The sequence below is a fragment of the Rhinoderma darwinii genome, chromosome 5 (assembly GCF_050947455.1).
Source record: "Rhinoderma darwinii isolate aRhiDar2 chromosome 5, aRhiDar2.hap1, whole genome shotgun sequence".
Lineage (NCBI taxonomy): Eukaryota > Metazoa > Chordata > Amphibia > Anura > Rhinodermatidae > Rhinoderma > Rhinoderma darwinii.
Genome location: NC_134691.1, coordinates 164,887,627 through 164,907,796, shown reverse-complemented (window position 1 = coordinate 164,907,796; position 20,170 = coordinate 164,887,627). Strand labels below are relative to the sequence as shown.

Genomic DNA, 20,170 nt, shown 5'->3' with positions numbered 1-20,170 from the left:
CCCTGCTCTGCCGTAGTGTTCAGTGGCGTCCCGCTGTAGCAGCCATAGCGGCAGCTAGTGGAGCCTCCGGCCATGGTGGGGGCCCGTGCCGGCGGGCGACACGGGCCCCCTCATGCCGCGGGCCCCGTAGCAGCCGCTACTGCTGCTACGGCGGTAGTTACGCCACTGCCTGAAGTATAATTTTCTGCTGTGAACGTTGATGACACTTATCCAGTGGCGGATTAAGTAGACCATGGGCCCTGGGCTGTTACCCAAACTTGGGCCCCCCTTCCTCACCGTAACTATTTTTAACACTACCTTTTTGGGCAAGCATTAACAGTGTTACGATTCCCCTTGTCACAGCGCGGTGTCCCTACATACTGACAGGATCACACTGTGCAGGGACACAACCTTCTGACAAGGGGAATTGTCTATCAGTCCTGGACCGCAGAAAGACTTTTTGTGAAATACAAGGATTTCCTATAATAAACATGTCAGGAGAGGTGACAGATTCTCTATAAATCTAGTGACTCACAGGTGACGACGTCTCAGATTCTAGTAGTTTTTTTCCTCTTTTCTTCTCCATCCGGTCCAGCGCTCATGACGACTTCTCCCGGCCATGACTCATTTCTGCAGAATTTGCCACTTAGACGTCTCCTCACTTTTCCAACATTTCCACACCTATAAACGAAAATAAAGTTATCATGGTGCCACATAGTGTACCCCTAAATATAATAGCACCAAACACTGCGCGCCTGAATATAATACCACACACTGTAAAACACCATACACACAGCCCCCTGTACATAGTGCCACACACAGCCCCTGTAGATATTACACACCCCCATAGATATCGCCATACACAGCCCCCTCTATATATCACACATCCCCCTCGTAGAGAGCGTTACACACAGCCCCCTATAGATAGTGCCATACAGCCCCCCTGTAGAGAGCGCCACACAGCCCTCCCCCTCTTGTAAATAGCACCAAAAAGCCCCCCCTATAAAGAGCGCCACACACATACCACGGTGGATAGCACTACACAGCCCCCCCTTGCCTCACAGCGCTCCCCCTTGTATATAGTGCCTCACAGCGCTCCCCCTTGTATATAGTGCCTCACAGCGCTCCCCCTTGTATATAGTGCCTCACAGCGCTCCCCCTTGTATATAGTGCCTCACAGCGCTCCCCCCTGTATATAGTGCCTCACAGCGCTCCCCCTTGTATATAGTGCCTCACAGCGCTCACCCTTGTATATAGTGCCTCACAGCGCTCCCCCTTGTATATAGTGCCTCACAGCGCTCCCCCTTGTATATAGTGTCACACAGCGCTCCCCCTTGTATATAGTGCCACACAGAGCTCCCCCTTGTATATAGTGCCTCACAGCGCTCCCCCTTGTATATAGTGCCTCACAGCGCTCCCCCTTGTATATAGTGTCACACAGCGCTCCCCCTTGTATATAGTGCCACACAGCGCTCCCCCTTGTATATAGTGCCACAAGGTTATGTACACATTTAAAAACTTTATATTATAATTATATATATATATATAGTATGTCTGTGTATCAGTGTGATTGATTGATTTTATTAAAAAATATTTTTACTTTTTGAGATACGGCTGCTTTGCATCCTGTATCCGTCAGGTCAGCAGGACTGACGGGATCAGTGACACGCAGGATCCACCTCAAATCTATCACATCTAAGATTATAATTTAGCGCAGGGCCCGTTTCACTGATCCCGTCAGTCCTGCTGACCTGACGGATACAGGATACAAAGCAGCTGTATCTCAAAAAGTGAAAATATTTTTTAATAAAACGTAATTACAAAGTTGCACCAAACACACATTTTTATTAAAAAAAAATAAAACCGACGTTATTTTTGCGACGTTTTTTCCGTAGACAATGCAGGTTTCGTTTTTTATCGTTTTTATGCACACATTTTTTGCCATTTTAGAATTTTTATTCATAAAGTTTGAAAATAATAGTAAAAAAAGAAGCTTTTTTACGTTTCAGCTATTTTTTTTTGGTAATAACATTGTTTTACCCTAAAATAGACCTTTTATTTGTGATAGTCATTGTCTACCGTAAATTTTAATATATTACATGTCTATATTAGGGTAATTGGGTCAGCGCTAGCGTTACAACAATGATTGGCGGGGGGGAACGTTTTTTTTGGGGTGGGTATTTTATGTGTATTTATTATTATTTTTTTTTTTTGCACTTTACTATTTTTTATTACTATGTTCTGATCCTCAAAGGTCAAAAAAGACCTTTGGGGAACCTTATATCTACTTTCTCTTTGTTTTACACCATGTTTTTGCACTGTAACTGGAGCTGCACAGCAGCCCCAGTTACAGGGGAAATCAGCCCTCTCACAGTGACGATTGTCACTAATAGGGCTGTGCTGGGTATAGTAAGACCCAGCAACAGTCTGCCACTAACGGCACCCGGCGATCATGTGACCTGTCACATGATCACCGGGAGGAATAGAGACAGCGCCGCTGCTGCTGTCTCTATTCCTGTACACAGCGTTCATTGAACGCTGTGTAAGAAGACATCGGAGAAGACAGAAGCAGCGAAAGCTGCTTCTGTCTTCTCCTCAGGGTCCGACAGCCGGAGACCCGACATTCAGCTGCCCGATCGCGCGGGCAGCAAGTTAAAACCCGAGCCGTAGAAAGTCTATGGCTCGGGTTTTAAGCACCCGTCCCTGACAGCTGGCCGTAAAAATACAGCCAGCGGTCGGGAACCAGTTGGGCAGGAGGATAATCCTGTACTGACCTCAGCGCCGGTGACCGCCCGCCGGCTCTTCTCTTGCTGCTTTGGAGTAACAGAACAGCCGTCCGTCGCTGTTCTGTTACTCAATGGCGGCGGCCCGCACTGTCAGGGAGGCGTGTCCTACCCCTGGATCCCGGCGAATTCCCTGCTCCTCCCCATCTTCGGCCGTTAGCAGCGCTAGCGCGCTGAATAGATTTACGAGATAATGTGCGTTTCGGGCTGCCATGGGCCCCCTGGAAGCCTCGGGCCCCGGGCGGCCGCCCGAAACGCCCATATGATAATCCGCCACTGCACTTATCTGAGGAAAAGTGTTGAACATCATTTTAGCTAAAGTTCAGCCTGGACAGAATAAAATCTCTATATGCCCCATATGAAATCTGAGGCAGACGGGGTTACAGTAGAAGCCGTATATGCCACTATGGCAGTCCTATTAAGGCACCGTACAAAATGAAGCCATAATACGGCCATGTGCATAAGCCCTCTTGCGTTATAATTTATCACCTACCCTTTATGTTGTTATACGGCATTAGAATTTGTAATAGTTGCACTGTGTCATCATCTCTTACCCTTTATTAGTTATGTCTAAATATGTTTGTTTTTTTTCTTTACAGTACTAGTCCTGCTTATTTTATCCATGAGAAGACAGAGAAAGCAGCCATACACTATTGATGAGGATGACAACGTTCATGAAAACATTGTTAGATATGATGATGAAGGAGGGGGAGAGGAAGACACTGAAGCATTTGATATTGCAACCCTATGGAGCTCAAGGGAGGCACATGTTGAAAAAAATAGACAGGACATGCAGCCAGAGATTGAGAGCTTGTCCCGTTATGTGCCTCAGACGTGTGCCATGGACAATAATGTACACAGCTACATGCTGGCTAAGCTCTTTGAAGCAGATACAGATGTTTGCGCACCTCCATTTGACTCTCTTCAAACATATATGTTTGAGGGAGAAGGATCAGTGGCTCAGTCTTTAAGCTCATTACAGTCATTCAGTACAGACTCTGAGCAGAGCTATGACTACCTTAATGACTGCGGTCCTCGCTTTAAAAAGCTTGCTGAGATGTATGGTGCCAAGGATAACAATGCATCATTGTGATAGCAAAAGTAAAAATTCAGAGATTTTATGCAGGGCTCCAAGCCCCACCCTATCTGGATCCAATTTCTTTAAGGATTTCATAAAAAATAAAGCATAACAGGAAATTCAAAATGGCAGGTTCAGAAGACATGGATGGCATTGTAACAGCATATAATCTTGCTCTGGATCAGCTTTATTTGGTCAACACGTAAAGAAATCATTAATGGTGTGAGAAAGACACAATATTTCTTGGAATTGAAGGACTTTTAAGTCCAAGAATAATATGATATATATTTTTATACCACGTGACATCTTTACACCTTGTTTCAAATATACACAATTGCAATTACGTTTGCAAGGAAAATATCGTTCCATAATTTATAAATTCTCACATCAAAAAGTTAAAAAAATGTGTAAAACTGAAGAACAAAAAAACACTGTATTTAGTATGTTTCTATTACAAATGTTTGGTCTTATATTTCTTTCTGGTGTCCCCGATACCTTTAATTGTCAGAGATTTAGCATAATAATACTAATATTCACCCTTTTTTAAGTATTGTAACTACTTTTATTCCTGCTATTCGGTGGCATGTCTTGAGAAGAAAACAGGATAAACCCTATACAGTATGACTCTATAGGATGTGTCACTCGTGTGCCAAATGCCAATGCTATAAATGAGATTTATAAATTAATTTAAAATGTTAACTTGGTACTGAAAGTTTGAAAGGATTCCCCTGTATATTTATGTCAATTTATACCCCGAATTGTTTACATTCATGTAATAGATGATCAACTGAAATATCTCCCTAAAAAAAAAAAGTAAGTTAAGTTTTGTACATTTGTCAATAATTTTGGTAATGAAATAAGATGTACTGAATGTCCAGTACTTTAGCACTTCTTTAATAAAAAGTTAAATCTGAAGGACATGTCTTGAGCACTTGCTACAACATTTTCTGACTGCCGTCATGATATTTTATATTATTACTTGGCACACCTGCAAAATGAGGCATTCATTTGGCTGTACAGGTAAGCACTGGTCAGATTTACCACATCTTTACCCAAACCAAAACACATTTACCATACCCTGAACCCACAATACCCACTAATTTAGCCATATAAATATCTAAATCACAGAATTTATACCGGAAACCTACATGTCCAGCGGTTCTATTATATATACTTCTATACACAATTTATATTTCTTAAATGTTCTTTCAACTTATTTTCTCTTTTGTCTTGGTTCACTTGGTTGTCTAAAATAAAACCGTGACATGAGGTGTAGGTCAGCAATCAAGTAATGTTGCCAAGGTAGAAGATCAGTCAGCAATTTGAAAAAAGGATATCTGCCAACACATCTAAATTCAAGGGATCAAATTTACTTAAAATCACTGATACAAGAGCAGGTCAAAACATCAGTTCCCAGCAGGATGCCACAATGTTATATGGAGGGAGGTCACACAGGTCTGTGGCTTGTCTGCATCCTGCCGGGAAGTGGTGTTTTAGGCTCAGTTTACAAATTGTTTTGTGCACACGTTTGCAGTATACGCCGATGTATACATAAAAAAAGTTGCAGAAACGTAAGCATTTTTAACATCTTTTTGTCATATACTGTATGTTGTATACATTTGTATGCCTTTCAGTCTGTTCTCCCATAAAAAGACATATCAACTTTTTTTTGTTCATGAGCAAAATAAATAAAGATTTGTTAAAGTGACCCACTGGTCCTGGGATAAAATCATAAATGTGATGGGGTATATGGAGTAATATTACCTGGTGCCCTCCATTTGCCCCCAATGCTGTGGAATCACCATTTTAGGGTCCCCTCTGTGTTGTCTCAAAACGGCCACAGCGCTTCTCAGACTGAGCTTAAGACACTCCCTCTGTTCACAGGTTGGACAGAACTGCTGACGTGGGCAGCTCTGGCCAATCCAAGAATGGTATGAGTGTCTCAGACTCGTAGCCTAAGAAGCGCTGCAGTCATTTTGGAGCAGCACAGAGGGGACCCTGAAACGGTGGATCCATGGCAGAGGGGCACAACTGTAGGGCATCAGATATTATTACTCCATATACACCATCATATTTAAAATGTTGTCCTGGGATCGGAGGGTCGACTTAAGTAACAATATAAAGGAAGTATTAGGGAGTGGCTGCAGTGTTTTCTTGCACCAGTTCTAAAGGGTTTGGCAGGGGATGGCACTATTTTGTTACATGATCTGGGTAATTTCCCATATATGGTGACAAAAACGTATACGTTTGACGTATGCAAATGTAGGGTTTACGTTAGCATATGTCATCCATACATTGTCATTGGCTTTAATATAAATATGTTTGTCATCCGTTTTTGAAAAGTGTGCACTACGCTTTTCAGGATATTGAAAAAAAAAAAAAAGGATAGGACATAAGCACACAAAACATATGCACAAACTACACTATGGCGGCATGCGTTTTGTACATAGGAATAAATTTTCACACTTTTTTACACGTCCACGTCAGAGGTACATTAAAAATTAGATGTAACCAAGCCTTAAGCCTTATTCACACGAGTGTAGTTCACGTCCGTGATTCGCACGTGAAAATAACGCGCGTCGCACGGATCTATGTAACTCAATGGGGCCGTTTAGACAGTCCGTGATTTTCACACAGCGTGTATCCGCTGCGTAAAATGCACGACATGTCCTATAGTTGAGCGGTTTTCGCGCATCACGCACCCATTGAAGTCAATGGGTGCGTGAAAATCACGTGCGGCCCACGCACGCACTTCTGTTTGCTGCGTGTTATTCGCGCAACAGTTGATTAAGAAATGAAGGCAAAAATAAAAGCATCTCCTTCATAACGATGCCATATGCATAAAAATCACGCAGACACGCACCATACACGGATGTCACACGGAACTGCAAGGCGCGCAAATCCCTGCGTTTTTTGCACGCACAAAACGCACATGTTCGTGTGAATAAGGCCTTAACCTATGCTCGTGTCAGTAAGGCCTTATTCACACAAACGTGTTATACGTCCGTGCTACGTGCGTGATTTTCACACGCGTCGCACGGACCTATTTAAGTGAATGTGGCCGTTCAGACTGTCAGTGACTTTCACGCAGCGTGTGTGCGCAGCGTAAAACTCACGACATGTCCTATACTTGCCCGTGTTTCACGCAGCACGCACCCGTTGAAGTCAATGGGTGCGTGCAAAATCTCGCACGGCACGCGGAATGAATGAAAACAGAAAAGCACCTCGTGCTTTTCTCTTTGTAAACATAAAAACAGAGTGTCATAATGATGGCGGCTGCGCGAAAATCACGCAGCCACGCACCATATGCTGATGCCACACAGCCCTTTTGCGTGCGCAAAACTCAGCGTTTTTTGCGTGCGCAAAACAGACACGTCCGTGTGAATAAGGCTTATAAGGCCGGATTCACACGAGCAAAAGGCACTTGACAGCTGCGTGTGTCAGCCCTGTTTGATGCGCGGCTGCGTGCTTTTCGCGCAGCCGCCATTATTATGACACTCCGTTTGGATGTTTGTAAACAGAAAAGCACGTGGTGCTTTTCTTTTTTCATTCATCCTTTTCACAGCTGTTGCGCGAATCACGCTTGTCCCACGGAAGTGCTTCCGTGTGGCATGCGTGATTTTCACGCACCCATTGACTTCAATGGGTGCGTGATGCGCGAAATACGCCCAAAGAACGGACATGTCGTGACCTTTTCGCTGCAGACTCACGCAGCGTAAAAATCACGCACCTGTCTGCATGGCCCCATAGGCTAATATAGGTTCGTGCGACGCGCGTGAAAATCACGCGCGTTGCAAGGACGTATATCCCGTTCGTCTGAATAAGCCCTAAGTGTGAAAATCATGCGCGTTGCACGGACGTATATCCCTTTCGTCTAAATAAGCCCTAAGTGTGGCCTTTCTTTCTGTGATTTTGAAAACATCTAAATTGATGCAAAAGTCATGTTGCGTGACAAATGTGAAACAAGCAGTGATCCTCATAGATTAAAAAAGGGACAAAAAATACAGATAATGTCCACTAGATGTTTTGTGTCCTTCCGAATTTAGATCACTAGTAATCTGGTTAAAAGAAAGATAAATGCCAGGGAGAAGATGTGGATCCTTTTCCTGCCATTTATCTTTAAAGAGGCTCTGTCACTAGATTATAAATGCCCTATCTCCTACATAATCTGATCAGTGCTGTAATGTAGATAACAACAGTGGTTTTTATTTTGAAAAACGATCATTTTGAGCAAAATATGAGCAGTTTTAGATTTATGCTAATTAGTTTCTTAATAGACAACTGGGCGTGTTTTTACTTTTTACCACCTGGGCGTTGTACAGAGGAGTGTATGACGCTGACCAATCAGTGACCAATCAGCGTCATACACTTCTCATTGTTCCATCCCATTGTTCCAGTGTGAGGCCGGATTCACACGAGTGTGTGCGTTTTTGCGCGCGCAAAAGCTCCATAAAAGCTCCGTGTGTCAGCCGCGTATGATGCGTTGCTGTGTGATTTTCGTGCAGCCGCCATCATTATGACACTCTGTTTTTATGTTTGTAAACAGAAAATCACGTGGTGCTTTTCTGTTTTCATTCATAGTTTTTACTGCTGTAGCGCGATTCACACGCGTCACACGGAACTGCTTCCGTGTGCTGCGCGTGATTTTCACGCACCCATTGACTTCAATGGGTGCCTGATGCGCGACAAAACCCACAACTTTAGGACATGTCGTGAGATTTACGCAACGGACACACGCTGCGTGAAAATCACGGACAGTCTGAACGGCCCCATTGACTAACATAGGTCCATGTGAGGCGCGTGAAAATCACGCACGTTGCACGGACGTATTATATGTTCGTCTGAATAAGCCCTGATTGTTACAGTGTGATTGTGCAGTGAAAGAAGCTGGGATGGAACAATGAGAAGTGTATGACGCTGACCAATCAGTGACCAATCAGCGTCATACACTTCTCATTGTTCCAGCCCATTGTTAGTGTGATTGTGCAGTGAAAGAAGCTGGGATGGAACAATGAGAAGTCTATGACGCTGATTGGTAAGCTGATTGGTCAGCGTCATACACTCCTCTGTACAATGCCCAGTTGGTAAAAATTGAAAACCGGCCCAGTTGGTCATTAATAAACTAATTAGCATAAATCTAAAATTGCTCATAACTTGGTCAAAAATGATAGTTTTTCCAAATAAAAACCACTGTTGTTATCTAGATTACAGCGCCGATCAGATTATGTAGGAGATAGGGCATTTATAATCTGGTGACAGAGCCTCTTTAAGTCTTTGTACTATGCAGGTCCCAGAACCTCAGTGCAAGGTGGTTGAAACCAATGCAGGAAAACTTAACATTGCAAGAGCAAACGGGAGACCTCAAAGTCATTAAGCCAAGGTTGTAGTAGATCAGAATGAAAGATGTCAGTGGTCAATAACGGAGAAGCAAAAATAAATCAAATGCAGCACCAAGGGGACACACTAGAAAGCAGGGTCTGGCCAATCCAAGTCAGAAGACAGTAGGTAGTTATAACAAACTGGGAACACTACTGTAGATACCAGGCAGGAACTACTTTACCTGGCACCCGACAGGTGGCAGTAATAATTTTGAAGTATATTTTGGTATCGGCCAGGAGACCCTGTGCATTGTGCATGTATTGTCAATTTTCCCATCTGGCAATGGACCAGGTGCATAAGCTCAGACTGGGCGAACACAGGAATGTGGCGAGGTAAGTTCCTTACACCCGTACTCTTAGGGCATGCCCAGACGTGGTGGAGTTCTTCCGCCACTGTCCGCATCAATGCCGTACAGAATCTGCGTTGCAGATTCTGTTGCGGCTTTGCCAAAAATGGGCATTAAATTGATTCGGACTAGCCATTGCGTATTGAGGGGAAGAGGGCTACCCTTCTCTCTATCAGTGCAGGATAGAGAGAAGGGACAGCCCTTTCCCTAGTAAAAGTAAAAAGAAATTCATACTTACCCGGCCGTTGTCTTGGTGACGCGTCCCTCTTTCGCCATCCAGCCCAACCTCCCTGGATGACGCGGCAGTCCATGTGACCGCTGCAGCCTGTCATCCTGGGAGGCCGGACTGGTGGAAGAAGCAGGGAGTTCTCGGTAAGTATGAACTTCTTTTTTTTTTTACAGGTTGATGTATATTGTGATCGGAAGTCACTGTCCAGGGTGCTGAAACAGTTACTGCCGATCGTTTAACTCTTTCAGCACCCTGGACAGTGACTATTTACTGACGTCGCCTAGCAACGCTCCCGTAATTACGGGTGCACACACACGTAGTCACCCGTAATTACGGGTGCACACACGTAGTCACCCGTAATTACGGATGCACACACGTAGTCACCCGTAATTACGGGAGCCCCATTAACTTCCTCAGTCTGGCTGTAGACCTAGAAATACATAGGTCCAGCCAGAATGAAGAAATGTCATGTTCGTAAAACCAATACGCTCCGCAGCACACATAACATCTGCAGACTTCATTGCGGAATTTTGACTCTCCATTGAAGTCAATGGAGAAATTCCGCAATAAGTCCGCAACAAGTCCGCGACACGTCCGCAACAACCATTGTATGCTGCGGACACCAAATTCCGCACCACAGCCTATGCTCCGCAGCAGAATTGTCCGCAACGTGTAAACGAACACAACTAAAAACCTGTGGAAGGCAATGGAAAAACGTGTACGCTGCGGACTGCCCGCAGCGGAATTCCAGAGCAATTCCGCCACATGTGGTCATGCCCTTATAGCCCTATGTCTACCTGTTTGAACACGTTGCACTGATGTCATGTGGGTCCCAGTACTGAGAGATAAACAATGGTGGGAGAAGAGTCTGTGCTTCCCGATACTATTCTACAAAGTCAAAGTGACTTTCAGAGCAAGTCTTATATTAATGTTTGTTTCCACATGATATCCATGTTAGCATAAACTTAGAAAACCTATACAGTAAATGATTTACATTCAGTTTCAGCACAAGCTGTCTGTCAAGGCACAGATGTTATGATTGGACTCCTATACTATTTAAAATATTAGTATCTACGCAAGTCTTAGTCAACTCCAGATTTAATAATGTCTCAAACATCTACTAAATATGCCTAAATAATATTGCCATACAGTGCCCCCGAACACTAATAGAAACAAAACATAAACATAAAGTTAGTACATATACACATGCTTGCTACATATACACACACACACACACACACACACAAATACAGTATGCATAGTTACTACATACATATCCACAACAATACATAAATGTATAGATATGCATAGTCACTGCATACTCCCTACGTACACTCCCTACGTACACTTGAGCACAGTTACTTACATGATCACACATATACAGTCAAGGAAATAAGTATTTGATCCCTTGCTGATTTTGTACGTTTGCCCACTGTCAAAGTCATGAACAGTCTAGAATTTTTAGGCTAGCTTAATTTTACCAGTGAGAGATAGATTATATATAAAAAAAAAAAAAAAGAAAATCACATAGTCAAAATTATATATATTTATTTGCATTGTGTACAGAGAAATAAGTATGTAATCCCTTTGGCAAACAAGACTTAATACTTGGCAAGCACAGCAGTCAGATGTTTTTTGTAGTTGATGATGAGGTTTGCACACATGTTAGATGGAATTTTGGCCCACTCCTCTTTGCAGATCATCTGTAAATCATTAAGATTTCGAGGCTGTCACTTGGCAACTCGGATCTTCAGCTCCCTCCATAAGTTTTCGATGGGATTAAGGTCTGGAGACTGGCTAGGCCATTCCATGACCTTAATGTGCTTCTCCTAGACTGTTCATGTCTTTGACAGTGGGCAAACGTTCAAAATCAGCAAGGGATCAAATACTTATTTCCTTCACTGAATCTGGACACTGATACACACACCTCAGATGTTGCACAATTTCTTTTTGAAGAAGATAATGTTGCTTCATATCAAAAAATCAATTAATCAATCAGTCAAATGTGGACAGGAATCTCCCCCACATTAGGCCAGGATCACACATACAGGAGGAGATAGATCAAAACTGGTGCAAAGGAAAATTTGAGTAGTTTCCTCAGGGCAACTAATCAGATTCCATCTCTCATTTTGCAGAGGCCAAATGGAAAATTAAAGCCGCAACCTTATTGGTTACCATGGGCAACTACGCCTCTTTTCCCTTGCCCCAGTTTTGATATATTTCCCCAAATGTTTTTTTGAGCCAAAGCCAAATTGAAAGAAAAAAGACTGATGTATCTCCTTTATTTTGTGTCCATTTCTGTGTTTGGCTAAAAAAATCGGAGCCAAAAACTGCCACAAAAACTGCATTAAAACTGTGTGTGTGATCCTTACCTTAGGCCGGGTTTACACTGTGTGGTTTGTGATGCATTTTTAACATTTGTTTTTTGTTTGTTTGGTGAACTCCCATTAAAACACATGGAAGTTTATGTAACAAAAAAAAAAAGTATGTTAAAGAACGCAACACAAATGCACATTGTGAATCCAGCATTAGGCCTTATTCACACAAGCGTGTTCATATTGCCTAACATGGGCCTTTTTCATGCATATGACTATCCGTGGTGCATCAGTGTGGTTTCCGTGTCTCATCCCATTTCTCGTCCGATTTTCTCCTCTGCAAGCACTCCCTGGTTTCACTTTCTTTTTCTCAACATTTCTTTAGTTTCCGACAAAACAGACAGCACATGGATGTTCTCTGTGTGCTCTCCGTTGTTTTCACGCACCCATAGACTTTAATGGGCAAGTGTGGTCCCCAAAAACGCACCAGAATAAAACATGCTGTGAGTTTCTCGCAACGGACACACGCTGTGAAAAAACACGTGTCCGTTGGTAAAACACACAGCACACTGACGAGAAACACGTTTGTGTGAATAAGGCCTTAAGCTGAGTCTCCACAGAGTATTTTTATTGCATTTTTGTTCCGCCTTTGTCTTTGGTGTTTTTTTTGTGGTTTTTAACGCATTTTAAAAACTGCATTCATTTTACCACAAATTGCCACGGTTTTGCGATGCAGTTTGCAATTGAAATCATGTGTTTCACCTGTAATAGCCGCACGGCCTAAAACTGCACCACATATCTGCGGCAACTCTCTGTAAATTGCATGGTGTTTTTAAAACGCATTTTCACTGCAATTAAGAAGCCCAGAAAGACAGCGCAAATAAATTGCAATAAAATCCTGAAAAAATGCGGAAAACACAGCCTAACTCTGCAAAAAGAGGTTCTGCAGCAGATGAGTTGTGTGTATTATAAGAAATAATGTCCCTACCACTATAAATTATGATGAATATTAGGAGTCACCTCTGAGATCTACGACCTGTATACATGTGCACTGCCTTCAGTCTTTTTTTATTTTTTATTTATATATTTATTTATTTTTTTTAAACATAACATATATTTAGTCGGAAGTAGACTATCACATCAACACAGTAGCCATGACATTGGCAAGCAATAAAATACAAACGTATATTTTATGCAATAGTACACAAGTTGCGAAGAATTCATTATAAAAGAAAACAAACAAACATACAAATACAAGACAAAAATAAAAAATGCTAAATTTGGCTGCATGATACTACGGAAAGCGCTGTCAAAAGTTTACCAGAGACTGGCACTTTTCCTTGCAACAGTAGAAAATGCAAGACCTGTACCAACATCTGGTCATCAAACACCATCCAGATACCAAACACGCAGCAGGACTATAAAATCACTGGCACGTTCTCCTGTACATCCTCCAATGTAGTGTACATGATCCTGTGTACAAGGTGCATCAATAAAGGAATCTACATTGGAGAAACAATACAAAAACTACAAACCAGGATGAATCTTCACAGACATACAATAAAACAGGAGGTGGATACACCCGTGAGAAAACACTTCTCTGGACCTCATCACAGTTTGGCAGATTTAAAGGTACTCATTCTGAAGGGTCATTTTAAAAACAACAGAGAAAGAAAAATTTGGGAATTCAAGATGATGATAAAATTCCAGTCATTGACACAAGGCCTCAATCTAACACCAGGATTTATGAGCCACTACATGGACACACGTCACGTCCCCCATCAGACTGACTCCAGATCCCTTATCTCCTATCATCACCCCTATAACCTCAGTTTTATTGCCCCGGCTTATCCTAATGATGTATGACCTCATGTAATAATTGTCTTTGTGTAACATCTTAAATGTTGTGCTTTTTTCTAAGTCATTAATTTGTAAACTGCCTGAAGAAGGGGCCTCTGTGCTCTGAAAGCTTGCATATAGAACTTTTATGGTTAGCCAATAAAGGTATCATACCTATTATACTTTTGTCTTTTTTGACACAAAAGTATTTAACATTCCATAATATAGTCAAATTGAACAAGATTACTTAACTCGGGAATAGTAAGAGGGTCTAGAGATTTCCAGGACCTGGCTATCAGCAATCTGGCAGCTATGATAACGTGCCCCGTTATACACCTGAAGTACCTAGGAATATCAGCAAAACCAATAAAACACAATGCTAATGCAGGGGAAGGGGATATTAAATAATGTAAAATAGAGGACAGAAATGCAAAGGTAGTTTTCCAAAAGTTGAATACCAATGGACAATTCCACCAAACATGCATGTAATTACCTGGCATACCACAATTTCTCCAACACAAGGGGGAGTAAGAAGAGTTAAATTTAGCTATCAATGCTGGAGTTCTGTACCATCTGAGCAGTATTTTATGCGCTATTTCCCTGTGACTATCACCTTTAGAGAACCTGGGGGTCCAATTCATTGCCGAGTACCATTCCGGCAGAGTGATAACCAAGTTTAGTTCTCTCTCCCATTTAAGTAAATACCCTGGTTCAATTAAGGTCTGAGGTCTAGAAATAGTAGAGTAAAACATAGAGATGCTCTTCGGCTTAGGCTTTGCAGAGTTGAAGGTCACAAATGCACTAATCGGAAATATCGGCCCCTCTAGATGCCTAGAACTCAAAATATGACGCATCCGAAAATATTTATACATGTCTTGGGAAGTTCTATCATATTTTTGTACCAAACTAATAAAGGGTATCATTGTCTTAAATGCATAAAGATTACCAACACTTCCAATCCCTGCTGCTTCCCACTTAGACACGTTTAACTCCGGTAAAAAAGAGCAGAGATAACGGAGGGGTAATTGCTGAATGGATTGACATTCACACTTTGGAGTGTGAGTAACCAGGTATTGCCAGGAGGCTATAGAGGCAGCAATGGAAAGCATGTATTTGCCTCTTTTGAGGGCGTTTAAAGCTATCAATTGATAAAAGAGAAATAAGAGGAGCCCCCACTGAAACCCTCTTAATTTCCACCCATTTAAGTTCAGTATATCTGCCCCACCAGTGGTAAATTTGGGAAAGTACAGTAGAATGAAGGTACCTCCTTACATCAGGAACACCCATCCCCCCTGACACTCAAGGGCGAGCCATGGTAGAGAGCCATATCCATGGTTTCCTGCCAGCCCATATAAAGTCAGTGAGTAATTTTTGAAGCTTAGAAAGGTAATTATTGGAGACCGGGATGATTACTGTTCGAAATACGTATAGTACAGCCTTCAGTCTTATACTATTATATGCAGGGCCGGCCCTAGGATAGATGGCGCCCCGTGCGAAATGATCCTTCGGCGCCCCACCCCCATCATTAAAAAAAAACGCCTCATAAAAAAATTATAATAATATTTAAAAATATAATATATTACATCCCCTTCAAGGACACAGTATTTTGTCCTCTAATTGTGCCCACAGTATTATGCCCACTGTAGTACCCCTACACAGTATAATGTCTGCTTAGTGGCCCCCACACAGTATAGTGCCCCCCTGTAGATTTTGCCATACAGCCTCCCTGTAGACAGTGCCATAATCCCCCACCTCCTACTTGTAGATCGTGCCATACAGCCCCCCCACCTCTCCCTTGTAGACAGTGCCATATAGTCCCCCATCTCCCCCTTGTAGACAGTTCCCCCAAACAAAAGCAAAAATAGTACTCACCTAGGCCCCATTCCCGTGAAGAACTGATCTGCTCCACGACGGAATCCTTGCGTCTGCCGGTGTGATTCTGTAGCCTAGTACAGAGTTTCCCAACCTTTTCGAACTCGAGGCAACACTGGAAAAATAAAATTTCCTCAGGGCTCCCCTACCAAAAATTGTTTTGAGAAAGACAGAAAACGGCTAAAAACAAGCACTACACTCGTAGGGTGTGTTCACACACATTTTTTGTAAGGCAAAAAAAATCTGCCTCTAAATTCCTTTAGGAAGTGACAGCGTTGTGTGACCTTTTTTTTTGCGTTTTTTCTTAAGCCGTTGAAACGAATGCAAAAGATGAAGGAAAAAAACTCCAAACGAGCGCAGCAGCTATTTTCTGCCTCCTATTAATTTCAATTAAAGGTCAGAGGCGGAAATCACTTGAAGACCATCAGCCCCCCCACTCACAGTAAAATGACCATCAGCCCCCCACTCACAGTAAAATAACCTTCAGCCCCACACTCACAGATTCCCCCTGTAGGTAGCGCCACACAGCCCCTTGTAGGTAGCACCACAAAGCACCTTGTAGGTAGCGCCACACAGCCCCCTTGTAGGTAGCGCCACACAGCCCCTTGTAGGTAGCGCCACAAAGCCCCTTGTAGGTAGCGCCACACAGCCCCCTTGCAGGTAGCGCCACACAGCCCCCTTGTAGGTAGCGCCACACATCCCCCTTGTAGGTAGTGCCACACAGCCCCCTTGTAGATAGCGCCACACAGCCCCCTTTTAGATAGCGCCACACAGCCCCCTTGTAGATAGCGCCACACAGCCCCCTTGTAGATAGCGCCACACAGCCCCCTTTTATAAAGCGCAACACAGCCCCCTGTAGAGTGTGTCACACAGCCCCCTGTAGAGAGTGCCACACAGCCCCCTGGTAGGGAGTGCCACACAGCCCCCTGGTAGGGAGTGCCACAGAGCCCCCTGGTAGGGAGTGCCACACAGCCCCCTGGTAGGGAGTGCCACACAGTCCCCTGGTAGGGAGTGCCACACAGACCCCTGGTAGGGAGTGCCACACAGCCCCCTGGTAGGGAGTGCCACACAGCCACCAGGTAGGTAGTGCCACACAGCCCACATCGCCCTTGTTGGTAGTGCCACACAGCCCACAGCACCCTTGTAGGTAGTGCCACGCAGCCCACAGCCCCCCTGTAGGTAGTGCCCCACAGCCCAGAGCCCCCTTGTAGATAGCACCCCCCTTCCTGTAGATAGCGCCACTGTAGCTCCCTGAAGGAGCAGAATCCCCGTGTGGCCGGGGATTCCGCTCCTGGAGCGCTCCACTTGATTTCTCTGTCCATATATGGATAGTGATATCAGGGGAAACTCCTGAAGCGGAATCCACGTCCACAGCGCTGCCTGGGCGCTTCTGAAACAAGCAGGGAAAGGGAGCCCCCTTCCACCTGCTGGAGTGATGTGCCCTGTGCGAAGGCACAGGTCGCACACCCCTAAGGCCGGCTCTGATTATATGGTCCTGGATTATTTTGTTGAATTCTAATATTCTTAACATTTACAGTGGCGGTACATTAACCTATGAATTCATGTATTATTTTCTGTTTCTAATCACTCATATCTGTGACATACTAATGATATGAAATCTTGGTATTGTGCCTGTTTCCTTTCTTTGGGTGTAGTCTGGATGCATGAGAAAAACACATTATATTTTAATTACAGATTATTCCAGTGCCAGTCTCAGATGCCCCCATAAATCCCTGCAACAGAACATCAAAGCCAGCCTGATGTTCAGTCCATCTAACTGAGGCTTCCATGTAATCAAAACAGCCAATCACAGCTGCTGTGGTACCCAGAGCATCTGATTGGCTTATTTGAATGCATTGCAGTGTGTCAGTGGGCGGGAACTACCTGCATCAACCGACATCCTAGTCGGTGGAGGATCGGGTGTATATCATATGACAGCACCGTGAGCCGGGTAAGATACCTACACTAACTTGTAATTGGTGATTTCCTGTGTCCTTATATTTGCTGAATATCGACTAAAAATAGAATCTTCTATTTTAGTCCCGTCATGTGCTGGACTTTCACCTCTCCTGTTTTATGTCACGAAATCCCAGAAAAAAATCAGCTAATCAAAAAAATTACACAGTAAAACATAACCTTTAATTCATATATTGGGATAAAAAAAGAGAAAATGATTATCCCTCCAAATAATGATGCAAAAAATAATAATAAGGGTGAGGGGAGAGTTTTCTTTTCTTTTGTTCGTTTAGTTGAGAGAACAAGAAAAACAACTGTCCCTGGTATACCCTATGGGGCCACACTTCCTGGAAGGGTGATCTGATAGGGTATACAAGGGTCAGTTATTTGGAGGGATAATCATTTTCCCTTTTTTATCCAAATATATTAATTAAAGGTTACTTTTTACTATGTAATTTTTTTGATCAGCTGATTTTTTCTGTGATTTCGTAATCCTCTTTATTCCATATAAAACTGGAGAGGTGAAGGTCCAAGTAACAGAGATATCACAAGACATCAAGACATCGCAAGACACAGAGATTTTGCAAGACACGCAGGGATCTCTAGAAGCTGAAACATTGCAAGACACAGTACCATCAGAAGATACAATAACATTATAAGAGCAGGTTTAAGTGAAAGGGAATTATTTTTAGTCCGTTTGCTCATAGAAGCTATATTGAATTGTAGATTTTATTTTTAGGGGGATTTGTATTGTTTAATTCTCTGACAAATATAGCTGTGGCTGTAGTAATATTATATATGCTGCAATTCTTCTTAAATTAAGCATTATGTGAGTTTTACACCTTTGGCATCAATGTCTATATCGAGTACACCAGCTGAATTAATTTATCTTTTTAAAATAGGTTTCGTTTAAAAAATATTTTGTTATAACCTTTTTGAGGCGCACCACTATCACCTTTGATACCTGGTGTATGGGTCTGCATTCAGCTGCAGGGTTTTTGTTGAAGCTGCCAGTTATAATAAGAAATGTTGGTTATTAAGAGTTAAAGTCAAGACTAAGTTCATCTAGACCAGGGGTGGGCAAACTTTTTGACTCGCGGGCCACAATGGGTTCTAAAATTTGACAGAGGGGCCGGGCCAGGAGCATTTGGAGGGAGTGTTTGGGCCGGATATACTAAAGCATTAAATGTAGTGTGTGCAAACCTCATAGCACAGTAAGAACACTACAACCCAATTTATTAACTGTCTTTCAAATGTGAAAAATAGCCCTTATCAGTTAATAAATTTGTCTCAAGGAATATGCAAGATATGGCATTTACATACTATTTCGCAGATACTGGGAGAAGGAAATGTAAATAGATTAAAATAACATACGCACTGTGATTTATCAAGAAAAAAGTTCTGTTGACTCTGTAAATTAGCTGCCAACCTCTGAGCAGTAGCCGCCCGTTCTTGTGTTGACTGCTTGCTAGCATAGTTTGCATGCTTCGTGGCAAAGTGACGGCTGATATTGTACTCTTTGAAAACCGAAGGGCTTAATGGTGACGTGAAACGAAGTGAAAATTAAAGTGAAATAAAGAGAAATACGCGCCACATTAACCCCTTAATGACCGGGCCATTTTGCACGTTAATGACCAAGGATTATTTTTTGTTTTTTCATGGTCGCATTCCAAGAGTCGTAACTTTTTTTTTATTACGTCGACATAGCCGTATAAGGGCTTGTTTTTTGCGGGACGAGTTGTATTTTGTAATTGCACCATTTTTAGATGCTTACAATATATTGATTAACTTTTATTAACTTTATTTTAGGAGAGAATTGAAAATAAGCAGCTATTCCAGCATTGATTTTCACGTTATAAATTTATGCCCTTTACTATGCAGCATAAATAACATGTTACCTTTATTCTACGGGTCGGCACGATTACGAGGATACCAAATATGTAAAGGTTTTATATGTTTTCCTATGTTTGCACAATAAAAACCCTTTTAGAAAAAAATTACTTGTTTTTGCATCGCCGCGTTCCAAGAGCCGTCATTTTTTTATTTTTCCGTCGATGTGACCGTATGTGGGCTTGATTTTTGCGGGCCAATGCGTAGTTTTCATTAGTACTATTTTGGGGTACATAGGACTTATAGATTAACTTTTATTTTATTTTTTATGGGGGGAATGGGAGAAAAGAGAGAATTTTGCCGTTGTTTTTTGCGGGTTTTTTGGACGCCGTACATCCGGCGGTTTCATTAATGTGTTCATTTTATTGGTCAAGTTGTTATGATCGCGGGGATACCATATATGTGTATGTGTTATTTGTTTTGACACTTTTACTGAATAAAACCACTTTTTGGGCAAAAAAAGTAGTTTTATTTGATTTTGACTGTAATTATTTTATTTTTTTT

At 42.5% G+C, this 20,170-nt stretch overlaps 1 protein-coding gene across 4 annotated transcripts in view; it reads left to right on the top strand.

Moving 5' to 3' along the window:
• The window catches only part of CDH20 (cadherin 20), a 456,770-nt gene extending 452,047 nt beyond the window's left edge, over positions 1–4,723 (top strand). For all 4 annotated transcript variants that reach the window (XM_075826736.1, XM_075826738.1, XM_075826737.1 and 1 more), the window contains one exon: positions 3,362–4,723. In XM_075826736.1, the coding sequence (XP_075682851.1) occupies positions 3,362–3,855 (494 nt within the window). In that variant the 3' untranslated portion in view covers positions 3,856–4,723. The remainder of the gene's footprint in view (positions 1–3,361) is intronic.
• The last annotated feature ends 15,447 nt before the right edge of the window (positions 4,724–20,170 follow it).